At 36.2% G+C, this 23,069-nt stretch overlaps 1 protein-coding gene across 2 annotated transcripts in view; it reads right to left on the bottom strand.

The window, feature by feature from the left end:
* Positions 1–23,069, bottom strand: part of TNKS2 (tankyrase 2) — a 65,408-nt gene that overhangs the window by 26,436 nt on the left and 15,903 nt on the right. For both annotated transcript variants that reach the window (XM_024986072.2, XM_024986073.2), the window contains exons 2-14: positions 21,086–21,310; positions 18,271–18,366; positions 16,390–16,426; positions 16,151–16,226; positions 15,685–15,779; positions 14,098–14,164; positions 12,626–12,812; positions 11,475–11,596; positions 8,959–9,050; positions 8,792–8,870; positions 5,757–5,928; positions 3,646–3,725; positions 471–616 (exon numbers count right to left, since the gene is read on the bottom strand). In XM_024986072.2, coding sequence (XP_024841840.1) covers positions 471–616; positions 3,646–3,725; positions 5,757–5,928; positions 8,792–8,870; positions 8,959–9,050; positions 11,475–11,596; positions 12,626–12,812; positions 14,098–14,164; positions 15,685–15,779; positions 16,151–16,226; positions 16,390–16,426; positions 18,271–18,366; positions 21,086–21,310 — 1,474 coding nt within the window. The remainder of the gene's footprint in view (positions 1–470; positions 617–3,645; positions 3,726–5,756; positions 5,929–8,791; positions 8,871–8,958; positions 9,051–11,474; positions 11,597–12,625; positions 12,813–14,097; positions 14,165–15,684; positions 15,780–16,150; positions 16,227–16,389; positions 16,427–18,270; positions 18,367–21,085; positions 21,311–23,069) is intronic.

Below are 23,069 nucleotides of genomic sequence, written 5' to 3'. Positions count from 1 at the left end.
AATATCTAGGGTTAAGAATTATATATTTTTATTTATTTTAATTTTTTTTCCTCTTTTGGCCACATATCAGTTTATGGGATTTTAGTTCCCTGACCAGGGACTGAGTTGAACCTGGGGCCATGGCAGTGAGAACCACTGAACCAACAGGGGATTCCCAAGAAGTATTTTTTTTTTTTTAATTAATATAAACTGGAAGAAATCAAGTATCCTCAATGCAAACTATTTACTACATTAAAAATCAGTATCACACTACTGTTGCAATCTCTTTGGCTATTATAAAATAACAAGGCATTAAGCAACTAAGTCTTCATAAAAATACTTGGTAAAAATCATAAAATCTTAACTGAAATTAAGAAGTATATTTAAGCCAATGTTGGAGAACAGACTTCTCTGAAAATAAAAGAACCACCGTCTCATAAAAATGTTTTCAGATTTTCCTAAGAAGGTCAGATAAAGGCACTGGTACTTGCCCTTTGTCTTTCGCATGCACGTCAGCTCCGTGTTGCAGCAGATATTCCACCACAGACACCCGATTATAGCCAGCTGCAAAATGGAGCGGTGTAGACTGACGTCCTTCAATGTCTCTGCAGTTGACACTCTGAACAGTACACAATTTCTGTAGGATGCAAGACACATGATGCTGTATATTCTGACTTCTTGTTTTCATTCATCTAGTAGAAATTTCAAATGCCTGATTTATTTTGTCTCATCAAATTTCTCAGACACTCTCTATTTATTCTTAATTCATTTTGTCCTTTATTGGCAATCCCTCTGGTCCTCTTATCTGTAATCATCTTCTTTTGTGAAAGCTAGTGGGTAAATTTTATTATTACGATTACTACTATTTACATAAAGGTAATGTAAGTACCAGTTAGCAACAGTAATTTCCATTTGGTGGCAAATATATATACAGATACACGGGATCACAGAAGCATTGGCATCACCTGGGAACTTGTTAAAAACTCAGATTCTCAGACGCTCCAACCTACTGAATCAGAATCTGTATTCTGACATGATCTCCAGGTGATCTGTAAGCACATTAAAAGTCTGAGGAGTACTGTTCTAGAACAGTGGTTCTCAAGTTTTCATGTGCATTGGGTCCAGTCTCCAGATGTCTGGGACTGGGCCTGAGAAGTTGCATTTCTAACAAGCTCCATATGACGCTGATGCTGACTGTCAAGGCATTACACCTAGAGAATTATACTGTACTATACGGAATGAATGCATGGACAGAATGCTATTGGTTATGCACCATCCTTGGGAGAATTAAGAAGTCACTCTCAAGTTCTTACGTTTTTTTGGTTGTTGTTGTTTAGATGAGGAAGCTTGACTCAGAGAGGCTGTAACACTCAAAATACTCAAGGGTATTTTGCATAAAAAGTATGAATATTTGAGGAAAGAAAGCAGCACAGATAATAAATCATGGTGTTTAAAAAAAGTCAAAAGAATATTTTAGAATAAAAGAATATTAGTAAAAATCCTTTCTCTTTTTTACTAGCCTATCCTAAAAGCAGAGATAAGCTAAGCCTAATAAACCAAAGGAGCCAGGGATCAGTGGATTTACCTCAACGGGTTTAATAGCAGGTCTGGTAACGCTATTCAGTGGCTTTCCACACGAGAGCCTGTTAGATACACACATTCAGCGTTCTACCACTGATAAAGGGTGTTTTGTGGGTCTGAAGTCGGCTCTAGGGAGTAAGTATTTTCAACACGTGTAAAGTGCTGCTGCTAGATTCAATCGTTACCACTGGCCACTCTAACTCCCTAGCTCTCAAGTTTAATTTTGTCCATTCAGAGAAGTTTTCTAATAGTAGGTGTCTAAGTATCTAGCCTGACAGCTCACCAGTAAACAAACACAAGCAAGCACATAATCAAGTGTTCACTGGGAAACATGCAGGTGGTATTGCAGGGACAGAAAAGCTGACGGAGATAAATTTCCAGTGAGTGACTTTAAAAGTAGAGGTAAGGGAAGACAGCCTAATGCCTATCACAGGGAGAGAAGAAGGTCCTCCTCAATTAAATGGCATTATTTCATTCTCTAAGTGCAATTCCTGCACCCAGTCTTATCCTCACTTCATCTGTTTCTTCCTATAGTTTTCTTTTATCTTTATGAAAACAAAGTCTGGTTTTTAATAGTAGGTGTACTGAACATAGTTTTATGCTCTTTAATATATGTAAATGGATGAGCATCACAATTTTTTATCACCACCTCCACCCAACACACATAAAAATCAGCTACCTGACTTTAACTCCACCTGCCCATCTAACACAACTTATCATTTCCTCCAAGAACAAACAGCTCACTACCCTTGAGTGTTTTGTTTTTCTGTAAGTCATTCATTAGCCAGTAAGAGAAACAAGTCAAATAATAAAACTGCATAATAGCATTTTTCTTTCAAAACAATGAAATCTGAAGTTACCTGGAGATGACTGTACTATCTACACAGATAAAGCGGGGGAAAAGAGCACATGGCCTTTTAAAAATCAACTTTCAGAAATCTCTTGATTTAAAAGCACAGTGAATAAATATCCTCAGAGCTCAAGTTCTGATGAGACCATCATTCACATCGTTTTATTCTCAAGAAATCTAAAATTTACTTTGTGGGGTAGGTCTGTTCAGGATTAAGAACACCATAGAGAAATACAGTGAAACTGCTTCAAATGGAGACTTCTGCCATGAATCAAATCAGTAATTTTAGCTTTTAATAAAACTTATTACCTATCAACGCTCCCTCAAATAGGACCAAGCATTTTTTTGAAAGTCTGTTGTGGGAGGAGGACACAACAGGGCTTCTTCCCTCCTACTAGCTTTGGAAATTGAAATTAACATTGTTTTACTAAAGAATTATTTAATCATGAAACATGCTGAGTTAATTTTAATTTATATTAGTTGACTTGAAAAACAGTCTTGCTCTTTCAAAATTTCAATCTTCTGGATTATATACCTGGATATACTAATATAGTTTCTGTAGGAACAGGAATATCTGGTATAGGCAGTAAGACATTACATATGATTATATATCACATAAATATGTATGTATTACAGTAAAAGCAAAATTTGAGGAAAGGTTATTCTATGGAAGAACATTATAGGAGATGGGCCACAGAAGGGCTCAGGATGGCTCTTCTGAAAAAGAAAAAAACATTTCAATCCAGATAAATTGAGGATTATTGGGAGACAGTGGCTCTGAAAAGTGGTGGCACTGTGTTATTACTATATTTAAACACTGGGTCCTCACAGAGGTAGAGGAGGCAAAGAAATCAGAATAAACATACAGACAGAGGGATACACTGTTTAGTTTTCTTCCCTTCCTGTTTTATGTATCATATGTAAACAAGAAGAGACAATAATTCATATAGTTCATTCTTTTAAAGGGACAAATGAATAGGTTCTTTAAACAAAATGCATTCCCATAAACACGTCATTATCTAAATTTATAACTGTGATATATTTACCGAGATGTGTGTGATACTAGTTTCTTTCATTACTCAATGATCCTTATTTGCAGAGCAGAACTAATTAGCATTATTTACCTTTTAAAACAATGCACATATAAATAACTAGATTTTTTTAACAGTACAGATTCATTAAACACTGTCAAAATAAAAACCCAATGTTAAAAAAACCATAAGATCATGTCTTACTTTTACGGTTTCTACATCTCCAGCCTTTGCAGCTTCCAGCAACTGTCTGTCTGCCTCTGAATTACCTAATGGGATACCCTCTAAAAAGAAAAAAAAAAAAAGGAAGAAAGAGAATGAAAGAGTGATTAACTTCTATTTGGAAGATGGGACCGACCAAGTTTTAAGGGAGGCATCTTATCTCAGAGTTCCTTTTACAGTTTGATGGCAATTATGTAGGAAATCTCCATAGTAGTACGGGAAAAGCAGTATAAACTTTTTTGAAACATCACATACGTGAAATGTATATAGATATGAATAATAACTATAAAATGAGATTTAAGCAATATAACGGAATATAAAATAGATAACAAAAGATTACTCTATAATGAAGTCAGTGACTGGTGGTAAAGTATTAAATAAGGAGAGCAACAGCTAGACATCTACCCATGGTTCTGCCGTTGACTAGCTATCTGAATTGGAACAAGTCACTTGAACTTTCTGGGCCTCAGATTGTTCCAGTTCTAAAAAGACAGACGTTGGATTAGAAACAAGTGAAGTTATTTTCAGGTCTGAAACTCTATGTTTTATAGCTCATTTTAAATCTCATAAGAAAGGAAGAAAACATATACCTTGTATCTCAGAACAAATAAACTTCAGATGGGTTAAACCTTAAAAATATTTTAAAAAATAGGTGAATATTTATTTTGAAATAGAAAAGCATCCTAAAGCAGTACATCAAAGGCAGAACCAAAAAAATATCTGATTTGGAAAAATATCTGTCAGACAACAACATAGCACTAACAAAATTATAGGCAAAGAAAAAATTGGAAAAAATATTGCAGCATACACCTTAGAAATGCAAATTAAAATGATATACTGGGCTTTTCTTTCATCCATTAGTGGACAAAGAGCAAATGAAGGAGTTACACTGTCAATATTTCTATAATTTGCATTTTAAAAAGCACCTATTATTTCTGTAATACAAACATACACACACACACTCACCCAAGGAAATTATAAAGAATCATAATATCTGGGGCTGACAAGGAAAACTGGTCCTGTCATACACTATTAATAGGAATGTAAAATGGTACATAACAGCCTTTCTAGGAGATGATTTAACAATTATGTTAACCTTGACTCAGAAATTTCACTTAAAGAAACTCATTGGAAAAGTAATGTATAGCATTAGCATAAAATTAGGAAGACTGTCAATGTCCATCACTAGGTAACTGAACAGAACTAATGCTATTACCCTCAACTCTGACACTGAAACAAATGCATGGTAAATGGGAAAGTAAAGGCAATTTTGAGAGCAGTCTTGTAGTTCAGAATTTTAGAAGTTCCCAGGAGATCTTATTAATCTGCCTTCGTCTATTCAAACAGTGTTTTTCTCAAAATGTGGCTTCTAAACCACAGGCTTAAGGATCATCAAGGGGGACTATTAAAGGTACAAAACGCCTGGTCTGTTACATTTCTTCTCATTTGAGCTTTGAGGTGTCAGACGTTCTATTAATTTCTAGTAAAATACAGAGATGTAGGCAAAGACACTTTGAAATTATGGGACCAGATTTCTTTTATTTATCTTTAATTGGAAGGGACCAGATTTCTAGGCTGAAATGTTTAACCTATGCCATATGTGTAGATATTGAATATAAATTGATTTGATTTTTAAATGCAATGAATATCAGTGTATTCAAACATAAGTCAAATAGTTGGTTACCTTGTACAGATTCTATATGCCTTATATGAAGGATCTAGAAAAGAGTGAAGAGGCAGGACTGGTCTCTAGAGCATTATTTATAGCTCTGGTTGCTCTACTGGAGATATCTACCCTTTTCAGTTTTCCTCTCTTTAAAAAGAAATGGCAACTATTACATCTCACTCTTAAAACCTTTCTAGATAAAAGCTTAAGAGCCAGCTATTTACTCAGCAAAGATCAGTAGCAAACACTACTGGGAAAAACTTATTAAAGACTTAACAACATACGGGCATTGACTACAATGAGCTGATCAAGAAGAAGTAACAGCCAATAATTTTGAAAATTTATCTTTTTACTACCAACTCCTACATGATACATGAAAAAATTTATAAGTTAATTGAAAAAATAATTTCATCGAAGTATTCAATACCTTGAAGAAGTTGCTGCACATTTTCATTTCCCATCTGTAAGGCAGTAAAGCCCTGAAGGGATATAATGTTAGGATCACATCCATAGCTCAGGAGTAAGCGGCAGGTTTGCAGATGACCACAATGTGCAGCTCTGTGCAAAGAAGTCTGACCAAGATTATCCAGAGCATTAACCTTAACAATCAGAAAAAATGGAAATTAGCCAGTGGTATAAAATTTAAAATGCTCTAATTATGGGTTCAGGTTCAACACTTGTTATTAACTTAAAAATGCTCAAGTATTCTCTTATGAAGACTATTATCCAGTGGCAAATAAACTATTTTCTCTCAAATTTAGAGTACAAATTCACCAATTCATGAAGGCAGACATCAGGAGACCCAATTTTGGATTAAAAGTTTAAGGTGTTGAATAATAGTTGTGTTTAGCATTAAAGCACTCATAGATTCATCGCATTTATAGACACGGCCTAAGGTCTAATGCATGTATTTTTAAGGATCACTGAGGTGCAGAAATGTAGAGACTAACCCCAAGATAACAGATAACAAAGTCAGACACTAAATCAGCATTAAAATACTTATTTCTATTGGCTTAATCTTCTATCTTATCATTTAAAATACAATCTGTACAAAGACACTACAGTATATTCACACAATGGAATATTCTCAGCAATAAAAAGAATTATTGTTACTGCTGAATCGCCAAAACATTAACCTGAGTGAAAAAAAGTTTGACACAAAAGAGTCAATGAATACTGTACGATCTCATGGACATGAAGGTCCAAAGTGGCAAATCAATCTACTGTAGAAAAAATCAAAATGGTTGTTGCCTCTAGGCAAGGAGACTGCCTTGGATGGGATACTGTCTCTGCCATGTGGTTATGTTCTCTATCTTCAAGAGTTTTGGTTACACAGGTCTTTGCATTAGGCAAAATTCAGTAAATGTACATTTAAGAGCTGTGTATTTCATTGTACGTAAATTCCACATCCAAACAAAAACTACAAACAAATACTGACCTCTAGTTGATGCCTACTAAAAGAATTTAGGGAGGTGTGTATAGTAACTTGCAAATTACTTTGAAGTGTGTCAAAAAATGTAAGATACTGATAAGAGGGAAAAATTGCTGGATATGTAAGGAAACAGTATGGTGAACAGCTAGTGGTAGAATTCATATGGCGAGTATATAGTTACACTCTGTAAAACTCTATCAACTTGGCTGTATTTTTGAAAAATTTCATAGTAATAATTAAAAAAATCTTCGGTAAGACCCCTTCTATCTCATTCCCAACCCACCAACTCCCACCCCTGCCACCCTGGAAAATAATTCTTCAAAACGTAACTGAAAAATAAAATTCCTCAGTAATTATGTGACCACTAGTGTGTTTTAAGACATTATCCAATTCACATTCATGGAACTGGAGAACATCTGAATAGGATTATATAGTAAGATTTTCTCAATAATTCTAAAAAGTAACCTACAAAAAGCTAGTCTCCATGCTTACAGAATCAGAAAAATCAACTTAAAATGCTCAGAGCAACTAATCTATTTATTCATGAACTCACATTCACTGAAACCGTGAACTATATCCACTTGAAAACTTTATTTGGGTGCCATTCTGTGTCAATATTAGGGGACCAACTTGTCTTAGTTTGGCTGGGATATTTCTGGTTTTAGCACTTAAAGTCCTGTGTTCCCAGAAATCCCTCAGTTTGGGGATTAGGATGGTTGGTCACCCTAGCCAAGATTGTTTCATTGAGTTATACAACTCAAATTCAATATGCATCCAGATAGTCTTCAAGTAACACACCACATGTAAGAAAAGAAGCGATCAACAAAAAGTTATAGAACAGACAGACAAATGAGATATGCCAAGCAGTCAAGCAGAAATAAACTTTATTTTTTTAATACTTTACAATAGGAAAGATTGAAATTATACATTATCAAGAATTCCCCCAAATAAGAGAGAAATTATTAGGACACTGAGAAGCAACATTAAAAAAAACTGCAGAATTTGAAGTGGTTCCTTGAGTGGAAATCCAAGAAAGGACAGCTTAGAAAATCGTTCTGCCAAGTTCACTTAGAGAAGAGCCAGCTCGTCTATTATATAATGTATTTCTACCAAGATTTTGTTTGAAGAAGACAAGGATCTGTGGCTAAGAAAACTGTGAAAACCGTTGAATTAAATGACTGTTATCTCTTCCAATCTGGGATGCTATGTGTATTGTTTATTGAGAATTTTTTTTTAAGTTCCTGGGTAAGAAATGATGACTTTTAGCCTTGATGAAAACCTAACTATTCCATGAATACAATGCTTTATCTTCTTTAAGTCTACTTGACTTTTTTGGCGGTACAGCTGATATATATTATCTAAGCTTACGGTGCCCAACACAGTGACATCAGCTTGACTTTAAACTTAAGTATACTGTTTCTACAAACAGAAAAACCATATTCTCCTAAAAAAAGTATAACTCTTATAAACAAAACATTTCTCTCCTGAATGCTCTGGAGTGAATGACTTTTGTGATTCATTTTTAAAAAAAACGCTTTTTGTCCAAGTGCCAACTATGGAACAGCAGCTTCACAATCTGAAGAGCTATCTTTTTAGTCAACTTATTTAAGTAACTTATTTCCTTCTGTTCCATGTTCTCTGGCAGAAATAACAGAGGGTAAGAGACACTGTGGCTGGGGTAAATAATAGGAATTATCATGTAAGCAAGGAACAGAAGACACCGGAAGAGAATTCCAGAATAAATATGTCTGGCTAGGGATACTCTTTAGAGTGTACTGTTAGAAAAAGAATAATTTGACCAGTGAGGTGTGGTTAACAGGAAGGGTGAAGGAAGGATATACAGGAATGTTTCTTTGAGTAAATCCACAGCTTTTCTAGCAAAAAGATACTGAAAAAAGTATCTGCAGAACTATTTTGAGGGAAAAACTAATACTTAGGAGAGAATAAATAGTTTAGGAAATCAGGCATTTTATCTACAAAATCAGAAACAACTCACTGGATTACCAAAAATTACCAAAAATGAAGTATACCTTTGCTTCATGTTTCACCACTACTTCAACAACATCGTTATGAGCTTTCTCAGAAGCCACGTGCAGAGGAGTCAAGAATCTTAAAGAGAAAAAGTCAGCCGGACAATGAATGTATTTTCCAGAAAACAAAAGAGTCAATAATTTTTAATTATTAAAAGCAAACTTACTCTTTAGTCTTTTCATTGATGTTGGCTCCTTTTCTTAGCAACAGTTCACATATTTGCTTTCTTTTGGGATATGGAGATGCAGCAGCACAATGCTAGATAATTTAAATTGAAGCATTAATCAAGGACTATACAACTGATTTTTAAGAATATTCGTGTATCCAACCAAAAATAATCAAGATGTTAGTTATTTCATGTCTTTGTTTCACTTTTGACTTAACTTTGCTCTTCAAAGACTTTCTATTGGCTAGAATGTGCAATGATTACCAAATTCTGACAGGGCCTGAAAATCCTATTTACCAGGTGATGTGTTACTAAATATTTTGATCAAGCTTTATAGTTGCCCTCCATCTCTGCAAAAGCTACCACTGCTGTGATGAAAACCTTAAACTGTGATCAACAGTCCTTTCAAAACTGTTCCCAAAGAGCATGATGTTTATGTTATTTTTTAAAGGTTAATAAAGCACTCCAAACGTCGGGATTTCTTTAACAAAGAAATAGCACAGCGTTTGTCAGCTCTGGATTCTGCTTGGTAAAAACACTGATGGAATCGCTGACAAACTAGGTGGTATTTCTTTCTTTCTTTCTCAATGAGTTGCTCTAGCAGAATAAGGACCTTGGGTTACCTGTTTGGTAAAACTGGTGGTGGAAATTGATACAGTCTGAGCTGGAGGCTTCAGGATATATGTTTATGATGCATCAAGGAGGAAGAGAGACAGGAGGTAGGGATTTGCCAGTCATAAACCCAGTAAAACTCTCATGGTCATGTCCCAGATCTTTATCACCCCAACATCCAGGATTATACTCATACACAACAGGTGTTCAATAAATGTCAGTGAGTGAATGACTTAATCAATGTATGAATGTTAAAACTGAAACCTGAGAATTCATGGAATAAAACTTCTGGTTAACTGTCACGGTAACTTGCACATACATCTAAACACAGTATACATGAATGCATCTGATTTTAACTTGTTGCTAATTATAAAGCTTATCTGATCTTCATGGCTTTGCTTCAGATTCATTCTGATACTGTTGCTGTCACCAAACTCATTCCCTTGCCCTTAATAACATCATTTCCAATTGGTGAATACAGCTGTTTTGGTGTGTTTTGAATCATCATCCCAGGACATCTATCAGGATGGCACAGAGAATGGAAAATAGTTTATATTCAAGAATTCTTGAGCTTATCCATTTCAAATTGCACCCTTTCTCTTCAGCCTCATCCTTTTACCGGCAGGGCCTGGGACCTCGAAACTCAGAAGACACTGCCTCTGCAATACAACGTCTACCAACAATTAATTCCTTGCATTCTAAGGCTAATCACAAAAATGAGCAGTTTAATAGTAGAAAGCTTAAGGGGAAACAAAATGTAGAATTAATTCTTCAGACTGGAAAATTTCCCATGTCAGTTTTTCCAAATTTCCCTGTACCATCTTGATGCTGTTATGATTTAAATTTTGCACTGGCATTTCTTATCAGTCTGCAACTACACTATTTTAACATGGATTTTTTTTTTTTTTTTTTGGTAAAGTAGCAAAAAGGCCTAAAATGCTTTATAGATAGGTTCCTACATAAACTTCGTGCCCTATATCATGGCATAAGGATGAACATTAGCCATAAAACGTAAGGAAGCTACAATTAAATCTTCCCCAAAGACATTAATTTACTTATTGTCATCTTCCCTCATTGAAAGTACATTCTGCGACTCACAAAGCTTTGCTCCTTTTAAATTTCTACTTCTAAAGTAGCCTCTGATTACCACATTCTCCTTCTGATCTTCTAACACTTATCTTTAGTCACTTCCATTTTTTTCTTACTGCTTTTCCATACACTGCCCAGTTCTCATCTACATTGTTACAGAACCACAGAGCTAACATTACCTCCATTAGGGAAACTGCCTCTACTCACAGATACTTTATTCACAAGTATAAAGGGGACATATACAGACTTAGATCTAATTTTGAAAAAAAGAAAAAAAACAATAACAAAAGGAGAACCAGGTGGTTTTTATCTTGATGGCAAGATTAACTTTTCAATCATAAACACTTATGCTTTTTATAATAAAAAAAAGCAAATGAGATATAATTATAATAGAAAAGTCACATATAATATATGCCAGTATGTGATAAAATTTTTGTCTAGAAGGATGCACAAATGAACAACTGTATTGCCTTTTGAGGGGATGTGTTAGTTGCTCAGTCGTGTCCAACTCTTTGCGACCCCATGGACTGTGGCCCACCAGGCTCCTCTGTCCATGGAATTCTCAAGGCAAGAATACTGGAGTGGGTTGCCATTGAGGGGATGAGGTTGTCTGTTTTTCTGTATTGTTTGAAATATTTTCTTTATATATCCAGAGGCACTAATTCTTAAAAAGCACAGATTTTTTAGAACAATACTATTATTAAAAGTAGGACATTATGTCAGTTATCCAGTATCATCAAAAGAAGCAGGGAATTATGATTAACTTAGAATGTTTTTGGCTATTTCATTTTAAAGACTTAAATCTGAAATATTACCAATGCTGTTTCATGTGTTTGAGGATGCTTAAAGTTCACCATTTCCAGAGAGAGATGTTTTTTGATTCGTGTAACATCAGCTTCCCGTGCAGCCTGAAGCAAGGAGTGGCCTTTAAATTCATCTAGATGAAGAAGAAGCATTTAAATTGGCATAAGAATGATCAAATTTATGAAACTTACCTTGTAAAAGAGACATAGTATTTTTCTTGAACTTATTTTCAAAATTATCTACCAAAGTTGCCAGACTGAAGCCCGAAAGATAGTCTCCAAATATAACCCTTGGAAAGGGAGATAGTGGTACTCTAGCGCCCCTTGGTTATGACTCAATTCATTCCCATGAGTATACAAGATGGCCAATTCAAAGTCTATTTTGGTCTGGTATACGGATTATTGCAAAATATTCCCAGAGCAGAGCTGTGAGAATGTCCCAAAAGAATAGAATTTTTCTCAGTAAAGAAATAAAAGAAAAGGAGATCACAGTCCCCATATTAACATTATGGCAATAGCAGATGGTTATGCTCACACACTGGGGATTAGACAAGCTGGATATTTCTAAGAGCCACTTAGAAATGAGGCATTTTCTCAAGATTCCTCTCTTTTATTCATCACTCTTGTGAAACTACCCATTCTCCTTTATTATTCCAGAGTAATTCCAGTTTAACAGAAGTTTCCTATTCATGTATAGTAATATATACCTGAATTAGGTGGCTATTTCTCACCACTATCTCTACTTCAGTTATAGACAGAAAAGCACAGAATTGTCCAGATACCAAAGAATATTAGATGGCACATTCTGGGGACTATGTTTACAAGACAGAAATCCTACAAGTAACACCTAAAAACTTCATGACAGATAACTAGAAAGTCACATCAAAGATAGGAACAAAACTCAAATTCTTTCTTTCCAAAAGCCTACCATCTGTAACACAAAAAGCATTTGCCTTGAAAAAAGCAAATACAAATATACTTCCTTTCATAGCATCTTAAGAGTAAGTGATTAAATATGCTAGGAAGAACAACGATACATACCCATGGCTAAGGAAAATAGCCTATGATTTAAAAATTCCTCCTCCCCGAAAAAACCCAAGAAATAAAAAGTTTGAGGTTACTGGTGTAAGAGTTTAGCTGAACATTCATCATTTTATACTTACATGCTAACCTTTCTTTTAACTGTGGTGTGGGAGCCAAGTCTATAGCACTTTTATTGTGACAGTTCAGCAGTGTTGGATCTGCGCCATAACTCAGGAGAAGAGAACACACTTCAACCCTGTTCTTGGAAGCAGCCTCATGGAGAGGAGTGAACTGCCACAAGTCCATTGCATTTACGCAGGCACCATGCTGGTGGTGGGGCGGGTAAAGCATATATTTAGTGCTCAACTTTTAAGAGAACTTAGAATATTAGTACTGTGTAATTTACATCATGCCAGCTTAAAAAGGTTATGTCCCCAAAGGTTACTTTTCAAACCAGTTACTTCAAAAAGAGAATACATTTCTCTCTCATAGAAAAAGAGTCACTAGTTGCTAAGCCTACCCACAAGTGCCTATTTAATTCTTTTATTGTTAAAAAAGTTACAAATGATACTTCAGATTTAATAAGAACTATTTTTTCCTTTTCTGAGATATACTTTATATATGGCAAAATACATAGTTCTTAAGTATATAGTTTGATGAGTTTTGACAAATGTATATATCCATGAGACCATCAGGCTTCTCTGGGGGCTCAGCTGGTAAAGAATCCACATGCAATGTGGGAGACCTGCAATCTATCTGATGCTTCATTCTTATCCACAATAACATTGCAAATATTCTGTTGAGTTCAATTCAGTTTTACAATAAGCAAAAGCATTAGTATTAAATGTATAATAATATTATGGTCACGTTTATAAAGGCTTATGGACCACTCAGAGTATCTAATTACTATAATTGTTTCTGTGGGAAAATGTGTTTAGTGGTAGCACATGCCCAAGAGGAAACATAGAGGTGTTGGAAACAAAGGTCCTTCCCATGACAGCTGCTGACAGAATGAGGAAAAGTTTCAAAGGCAGAATGGGTGCAGAAAGAAGACTAAAGAATGTGGTCAAATACATATGTAGACATTAGGGGACAAAAAAAATGGGTATGAGTAACATCCTTGAATCCACTCTCAAAAAGAGTATGTAGCCTCTATCCTCATCCAACAGTGAGCAAAACAAGAAGCTTTTTGCCAGTTCCAGGAACCTGTCCGTCAAACAATAGCCGCCCATCATTCTGCCCAGTATACTGGAAGAAATGAAGTTTACCAAGTAAGCCTCTTTCAACACACCTAGGCAGGCCCTGCAAATCTAACTAGTGGTTGTAAAAATACATGGTTCACTAAATATTGCTTTCTGATATTTTCAAGAACTTTGAACTGCACTTTTAGCTACAAATTAAAAGAACCACTTAGTCTGACATTCACAAAACAGGAAAGCTATTTTATATAAAGACTTGCAGTGTTTTAAAAGTCTCAAAGCAGTCAAATGACCTATCAATAATCCACATTTTATAATGATTATAAATACTTCTTCTATATCTACCAAGCACTAAAAACACAAAGAAAAACATATAAAAATACACACTGTAAGAAAAGTATGTAAGAACTAACCTTGACCAGAAGTTCAGTTACTTCATAATGACCATAGGAACAGGCGTTGTGCAGGGGTACCAGATCACTACAATAAGACAAGGGGAAAACCCTGCGTTATTACAGATTCCCTATGCTTTAGCTTATGTACTTAAATTTAAATAGCAAATGGGTTATGTCACCTTCTGGGCTTCCCTTGTGGCTCAGCTGGTAAAGAATCTGCCTGCAATGCAGGAGACCTGGGTTCAATCCCTGGGCTGGGAAGATTCCCTGGAGAAGGGAAAGGCCACCGACACCAGAATTCTGGCTTACAGAATTCCAAGGACTATATGTATAGTCCATGGGGTCGCAAAGAGTAGGACATGACCGAGGGACTTTCACTGACTTCTGTATCTTTTCCAAACTCAGAACTCAAACACTTGGTCTTCTTTGAAACTTTTTCTTTTAAAGATTCTGTAAGGTAAACTGCTATATTCCTTAACGTAAACCCAATTCCTTCATGATGGCAATAGAGGAAGAATTTTCTGAACAGGAAGGTAAAATAGAACCTTAAAATCCTGACGTATCTTTAAGTTGCTCCACTTTGGGAATCACTCACTAATCACCACAGACATCACCATGATGTCCTTTGTTAAGAGATGACCACTCATGGCTAAGTCTTTCTGATTCTATCAGAACTCTCCGTCAAGTCTCACAGCTTTCCTCACCATTTTGATTATATGATTTCTTACCTGAGCCCTACTAGCTACCACCACCTGAGTTTCCATCATCATCTCATAAAACCAAGACTTCTAAAGTGAACTCAATGGTTTCCCCCACAAACAAATTTCTTGGATTTCAGTATGTGTACCACTGGGTCTCATGCATTGGGCTTCAGAATATTGAAATGTAATAGTCTCATTTATTCTATCTCATCACATCCAGATATTCAACAGATCTTACGCATTCTTACACTGTAACATCTCCTGCATCTCTGCCTTCTTTTCATTTCCATTTCCCCCACCACCACTACTACAGATCTCACTACACCTGAACCCCTACAATGCTCACTACGCTTGAACCCCTACAATGCTCACTCTCATGTTCTTTTTGCCTCTAGTCTCCTTCTTCAATCTATTCAACACATTGCTGCCAGAGTGCATTTCTCAAAACTCCTCTTTTAGAAGAATCATTCCCCTTGCTTAAGATCCTTCAATTCTCTTGCACAGAGTGATGTTTCCTAAACTCTCTGTTTTCTTGAACTGAGTCCAGGTGAAGGATCACCTTCCAGGGAAAGATTTTTCAACCACTGCACCCAGCACTGAGCATTCTCTCCTAAAATCTCCTATAAGTACTAGCCCTTTCTATTTATCACCTCACACTTACTAGAGAACTTACGTTGTTAGGTGTCTTTTCGTGCCTCCTAAAACATAGTATAAGTCCTATGGGTGGTGGCCTTAATGGTTTATAATTTCCTGTTCTCTCACAGCAATCTGCATATTATAAAAGCTCAATAAATGTTTTATGCTGTTTAGTAAAAAATATGACTCTTACAAGATTATGACACAGATTATCATGAAGACAGAAACATTTAAAAAATTCTCATTTTTGTTCAAATGCTTGATTTACCCTTTATCTTTAGCATGAACATCAGCTCCATGTTGCAACAACAGCTGTACAATCTTTACTCTGTTGTAACCTGCTGCCAAATGCAATGGAGTTGACTGAAATATTAAACAGACAAATCAGTGAAATTCAATAGCTAAAAATATACATATATAAAGATAAAAATCCAAATATAAAACCAGAAATTGAGAAAAAACTTTATAACTTACTTTATAACTTATTACTATCTAAATGACAGTAATAATTTGGTTTTATAAAATCCAACATATATACCAAAGCACAGTATACAAGTTTGTAAGTTCACTATTGCCAACAGGAAGCTAACTAAACATTTATTATAAACGAAGTTTTACTAAGATTAAGAATTAACAGAAATTATTGCTTAAAAGGAGAATTTTCAGCAAATGTTTTAAGTTAAAAGACAAACATAATTTCAAGTTATACAAAACTTAGTTGCAAAAGGAAGTACCTTTCTGCCATCACTTGCATGACAGTTTACATTTAATGGTGTAAGCAGAGCCATCATTTTTTCCTCATTGCCACTCCTAGCACACAAAAAAAATGTATTAGCAATTTGTTTTCTTCATCAAATCCTATTTGGAGACATGTGACCATTAAAAATTCATTCTCTTTTGGAGTTTGCTTATTGTAAAATAAAATGATTAAAATCATATGGTAAAATATTTATGGTACATATTTATAACACACCTGGCACTTTCCAAGAGTTCATCCTTCTTATATTCACCTGTGAATCAGAAGAAGAGCAGAAATTTTTAAAAAATTAATTACAAAACTAGTATCAGTTTTATGCATAAAGATGCTCATTGACCTATGTTTAAAGTAAAAAAATTTGGAAATAAATTCAAGTAAATGGAAAATGGTTAATCAACAGAATACACTGTAGTTTAAAATATTTATATGAAGAACATGGAATACCTTTGCTATGAAAGTGAAGGAAAAAGATTCAGTGTTATATAATGAAACATGACTACAACTATATGAAAACAATATACACAGTAAGAGCAAAGCCAAGAAGGAAATAAATCAAAATTTTAGCAAAGTGTGTCTTAGGGGATTGGCTGTGGGTGAAAGTTTCATTTTCTTTTTACCTCTCAAATTTCCTAAAACCAGTATTATTTAACAGACAAAATGCCTCCACAACTTCATTCAAAATCAAAACAAAATCCATATAAAAATGTAACAGTATCACAGAAATTTATAAATAAAATTAAAATCAGGACTAAATATAAACTCTTTATGCCTATAGCTTTTATATTTACCAATGAAAACAAGCAAAAACTTTAAAATTGATCTAATTTAAATTAACATAATAGTGTTTACTAATTCACTTAAACAAAACCCAAACTGGTGTCCACAATATGAATTGTATACTGATTGCTGTGCAAGGCTTTTTTGGTGCCCCAAGATTAAAAAAAAAAAAAAGGCAAACAGGGAATAGCATGGAACAGGGAAGGAAGAAATAAACTTTGAATTGTCAGTTACAGTAATAGCTCACTTTTCTAGGACTTTTTGGGGGGACTAGTCTAAATTTTCTCAGTAATACCAAAAGAAATATCACAAAGCCCAAGCTCAAAAGCTTACAGCAAAGCCCCTCGGGCTCTTGACTATTAGACATAATTTTAATGGTGATCACACAGTAAATAAGAGTCCGAAAAATAATATAGTAGAGAGCTGCTTCAGAGGAAATCTCTGTTAAGGGAGAAATGTGTGAAAGTGAAGTCGTTCAGTCGTGTCCGACTCTTTGCGACTCCATGGACTATAGCCTACCAGGCTCCTCTGTCCATGGGATTTTCCACGCAATAGTCCTGGAGTGGATTGCCATTTCCTTCTCCAGGGGATCTTCCCAACCCAGGGATTGAACCTGGGTCTCCCGCATTGTAGACAGATGCTTTACCGTCTGAGCCCAAGGTGAAAGTGTTAGTCCCTTAGTCCTGTCCAACTCTTTACGACCCCATGGACTGTAGCCCATCAGGCTCCTCTGTCCATGGAATTCTTCAGGCAAGAATACTGGGGTGGGTTGCTATTTCCTTCTCCAGATCTTCCTGACCTAGGAATTGAACCTGGGTCTCTGGCATTGCAGGCAGATTCTTTACCATCTGAGCCACCAGGAAAGCTCATATTACTACTCAAAAAAAGGCCTGACAGTCTAAAATAAACCTAAACCAGGGGACGACAGTCTTATATATTTTAACAGGTTCCCAGGACATCAATATGTCCCAGCAGAATACAATAATTGCCATTCTTCAAGGTTTTGAAATTGGTGAGCCCAGAATCTTGTTTGAAAACGCAAGAGAATGATTAGTAACACATGATTATCTACTACCTCTGGCCCCAGTAAAGGTAGGAATCACAAAATTTAAAAGCTAATTAAGAAAAAAAAAGCTTTATTTTTCTTAGACAAGAATCAAATGTCAACTATTCAGTCAGATATAGAAAAGAATAGCAACTAAACTGACACTATTGTAATAATCTAATTGAGATCATTAACTGCAAGAAACTGAATGTCTATCTAGGAAGCTCGTGTGTTATACTGTTCCCAGAATACCCAAAGAGAGCTTGCAGACTTACCAGTCAGCACTGCTTTGGCAGACGGGTCTGCTAAATCCAATGCTGTCCGTCCATCTGTATTTCGAATGGTTGGCTCAGCTCCATGCTGTAAGAGCACTGCAAAACAGAAACACTATCTTTCAAAATGGTAATTCTGACAATATCATTTTAGTAAATCATTTTCTCAATGGTTCCTGGTTCCTACCAGGGAAGCCCTAAGACGTCTCAAAGTTATTTTAAGACTTTATATATCCTGATAGTAGAAAAATGCTTTATTTTAAAGATAAAACTATATAAAATATTCCATTATTTCATGTATTGCTATGCTAAGTCACTTCAGTCGTGTCCGACTGTGTGACCCCATAGACGGCAGCCCACCAGGCTTCCCCGTCCCTGGGATTCTCCAGGCAAGAACACTGGAGTGGGTTGCCATTTCCTTCTCCAATGCATGAAAGTGAAGAGAGAAAGTGAAGTCGCTCAGTTGTGTCCGACTCTTAGTGACCCCATGGACTGCAGCCCACCAGGCTCCTCCGTCCATGGGATTTTCCAGGCAGGAGTACTGGAGTGGGATGCCAGTGCCTTCTCCGATTTCATGTATTAAGACACATTAAATATCTGTCTGCTGAGTTTAATGTCAGATTCTCCTCTGTTAAACAAATGACCAAGGACAGATAAAGAATTAAAAGGCAAGTTTACTTGAAAGCTTGTTTTCTGTATTCTCACACCAAATGAACACTGCCCAAGTCAGAAAGATTGCTCATAATAACAAAAATGAAATTTCTAAAGCTATGAATAGCCCAAGAATAGGGATTTGTGGAATTTGAGAAAGAAGAAAGGAAGAAAAGGAGAGAGAAAGGAAGGAAGAGAGGAAGGGAGGGAGGATAAGAGAAAACTACTCTGAGGGTTAATGAATCCCCAATCAAAACTTTCCACATTATAACTCAAAACATGTTAAAAAGAGAAGAGCTGTGCTACACTCTGTACATGTTATTTGATTACATAAAGATACTCCAGCACACTCTATAAAAAAAAGCTGGGGAAAGACAGGCAAATACACGCAGAAAGGGAAGCTCAGCTCCTGTGCATTCCACTGTACTATCTCTAACAGTAATGTCCAACAGAAAAAAAACGGGAGCCACATATGTAATTTAAAATTTTTTAGCATCCAGATTATAAAAACAAAAGGAGGATAATTTTAACATGTCTTATTTAAGCCAATATACCCCAAATATTGCTATTTCAATATGTACATTAATACTGCAGTCCATACAAAATTGAGGTAACTTTGTATTCCTTTTATTCATACAAAGTCTTTGAAATCTGGTATGTATTTTCCCCTTTTAGTACATCTCAATTTGACCTAGCCACATTACAAGATTTCAACTACCACACCGGACGTGTGTATGTATGTGCTAAGTCACCCAATCATGTCTGACTCTTCGCGACCTTATGGACTATAGCCCTCCACGCGCCTCTGTTCACGGGATTCTCCAGGCAGGAATACTGGAGTGTGTTGCCACGCCCTCCTCCAGGGGATCTTTGCGACCCAGGGATCAAACCTGCATCTCTTATGTCTTCTGCACCCGCAAGCAGGTTCTTTTCCCCTGGTGCCACCTGGGAAGCCCAGACTAGACAGTGCAAATACATAACTGTATTTGAAAAACTCTATATTATTAAAACTAAGTATTAATAGGCCTGAAACTCACATAACAGAAAAGGATTCTGAGCAGAGGACAGATAACACAAAAGATAAAAGCAAACAAAAAAACATAACACATAGAAAAGGAGAACTGGACAGACGTTACTAGGTAATCTTTTTCTTATCTTTATAAATTACCTAACCTAATTCAAACTAAGTTCATGACTTCCGTATAAAGTGATTTGAGGTTGGGTTGGAGGGGAGAGAGAACAAAATAGGTTCCCTAGACCTTTCCTAGTGCACAGAACTGGCTTTCTGTCTGTCTCAAGGATTTAAAATGTCCCTGTTTTGCATCAGGACATAGAAGGTAGCAGAGTCTGAAATTTCTGACTCTTTAGGCTCAGAAAAGTCAATACTGGGTTAATGACTATTCTGAAATAAGCAGCCTTCTCACATGTAACTTTCTGTCAGTGATTAACCTGTTAGGCAAATCCTATTTCATTAAAGTATCCTACATGACAGACAATTTTTTCTCCAAACACTTCTTTACTTACGCTGCCATTTCTACTCTCCTACAACCATCCTAGTTCATGCCTTCATCATTCTTCATTTGCATCATTCTACAGCTTCCTAACTAGTCTTCCTAACGTCATGCTTTCCACTCAGCCCTCTACCAAATCACTTTCTAAATATACTGCTCTCATCACATTGTCCCCTCCTTAAGTTATCAATGATTCCACACTATTCACACAATAATATAAAGCTCCTTCATCTGGAATTCAAAGCTCCTTAGAAAGTAGCCAATACCCTTCCCTTTTGAACCTTTCTCCCCAGTACTTCCGAGGAAGACTGATAAAGGAGTGACTCAACTCTAGCCCACGCACTGCACTATTATCCTCTAACACTCTCTGTTCACTTCCACCATGCTGTCATCTGGTTCTTTGTGGGTATCAGTCTCAAGAGAATCCACATTTCCAAAGAAGAGAAATTCTGTACTACTCCATCATCTAAAAATTTTAAGCACAGTACCACATTCAAAAAGATACTCAGTAAACAATGACTAGGTTCATCATTAAATGTTCTTAAATATTTAAATTCAGTCTGGCAAAATTTGATCACGTTAACAAATAAACTCAATTTAGATTCAGAATAGTTACAAACTATTTCTGAAAAATTCTGGAATGTAAACAGTCTTACCAATGCAGACATCAATCTTTCCTTTAATTGCAGCTTCATGGAGAGGAGTATAATTCCAATTATCACGAGCATTTGGGTCTGCACCATGTCGCAAAAGGAGGTTGACCACTTCAGCATGACCAAAAGAGCAGGCATTATGAAGAGGGATAAGCCCCCCATCATCACGAGCTTGGACGTTCGCGCCATTCTGAAGCAAATATTCAACTACATCTTTCCGACCAAAACCTAGAAGAAAATAAATTATCCACATTTAAGTTCTCCAAAGAAAATATATCAAGATAGAAGCAATAAATACACATCATACTAAAGTGTTTTTGGATGCAAAACATTAACAGATACAAAAATTCATTGATGAAATACATCACTAACTAATCTTAATGAGAAAGCCAAAGGTAGTACTCAAAGGAAGTACAAAGGTAGTATGCATTAGGCAGTACTATTACTAACTTCAGAGGAAGGTTATGTAATTAATGACTGAAAGCCTGAAGTTCAAATGTTTACCACTCTACAGTAGCATCCCTAACTGCAAATAACGAGTTCTGCATATTTTATATGCATACATTTTCAAGTATTCAGAGTATATACTAACCAACTCTTGCTAGACTCCCTTTCCCACATCCCATCTCATAAAACGTTTCTACTGAATTGGGGGACCATGAGAAAGCAACAGAAAGTTTGTACTGCAGACAAAGAGAGGCGATACCTGGCAAAAGTGTGACATGAGGTATCTTCGAAGGAGCGCCTAGTCTGCCACTTGCGCAACACAAGCAACTCTGCCTATAAGAGGCCTCCTTTAAAAACCCACGCGACTTCCCCCCGGAACAAACAAACCCAAAGAAGTCTGACAGCTCATTTATATTGGTTTACAGGTTTAGTACCAATGAGTTTCAATCTCTTACATACAATAGCACCTAAAATCTTTTTACAATTAATTGTTAAAGGACAAGGACTTCAGATATATGTTAAAGCAGATGGGAAGAATATATGAGTATTGGGGGAGAGAGAGAGAAGACCGTTTCACTCATCTGAAATTTTACCAGAATATTCTTACAACCATCAAGACTATAAGACCAAAATGGAGTTGAAAGAGAAAGCAAAAACATATAATCTTTCCAAGGGGTACATCTGGGACTGGCCTGGCTGTAGCTGAGGGAAGAGTTAGATGACTGTAGAGATAAACTGTTTTGTTTATCTAAATTTTGCTAAGCTCTATGTCAGAGACATGGGTATCTTTGATTCCCCCTATTCTCAATCTCTGATTCTTCCTATCCTCAGTTCAGTCGCTCAGATGTGTCTGACTCTTTGCAATCCCATGAACCGCAGCACGCCAGGACCTCCCTGTCCATCACCAACTCCCAGAGTCCACCCAAACCCATGTCCATAGAGTCGGTGATGCCATCCAACCATCTCATCCTCTGTCGTCCCCTTCTCCTGCCCTCAATCTTTCCCAGCATTAGAGTCTTTTACAATGAGTCAGCTCTCCGCATCAGGTGGCCAAAGTATTGGAGTTTAGCTTCAACATCAGTCCTTCCAATGAATACTCAGGACTGATCTCCTATCCTCAAAGAGCTTACGATTTACGATGTGGAAAAACAGTTAGAACTAATAATTTCAGTATATTGTAACTCATAAAAGAGGTATATATAAAATGCTACTAGAGCTCAAAGAAGAGACTATCTAAATTAGTGGAAAGCAGAGAACAGGAAGGACAACCCCAGAGAAGAGTCCAGTGATGACACCTGAGCTGAAGGCTTACATTAAAAATGAAGAGATCACTAGGAGAATGAAGAGAGAAGAAAGGTGAGAAGGGAAGAGAGGTTAGGAGAAAAGGGGGAGTGGGAAGAAGCTAAACATGGAAAGAGCATGGCAATTCAAGCAGAAGAAACAAAATGTACACAAGTGTGAAAGAGCAAATCACTCACAGTAGCTAGCACACAGAATGCCCAAGCAGGCAGAAGTCAAAAAAGGAAGAGTCTTTTAAGCC

Source organism: Bos taurus, chromosome 26, assembly GCF_002263795.3.
Source record: "Bos taurus isolate L1 Dominette 01449 registration number 42190680 breed Hereford chromosome 26, ARS-UCD2.0, whole genome shotgun sequence".
NCBI lineage: Eukaryota > Metazoa > Chordata > Mammalia > Artiodactyla > Bovidae > Bos > Bos taurus.
Note: the sequence above shows the minus strand (reverse complement) of the source record. Positions and strands in the feature narration are given on the sequence as shown.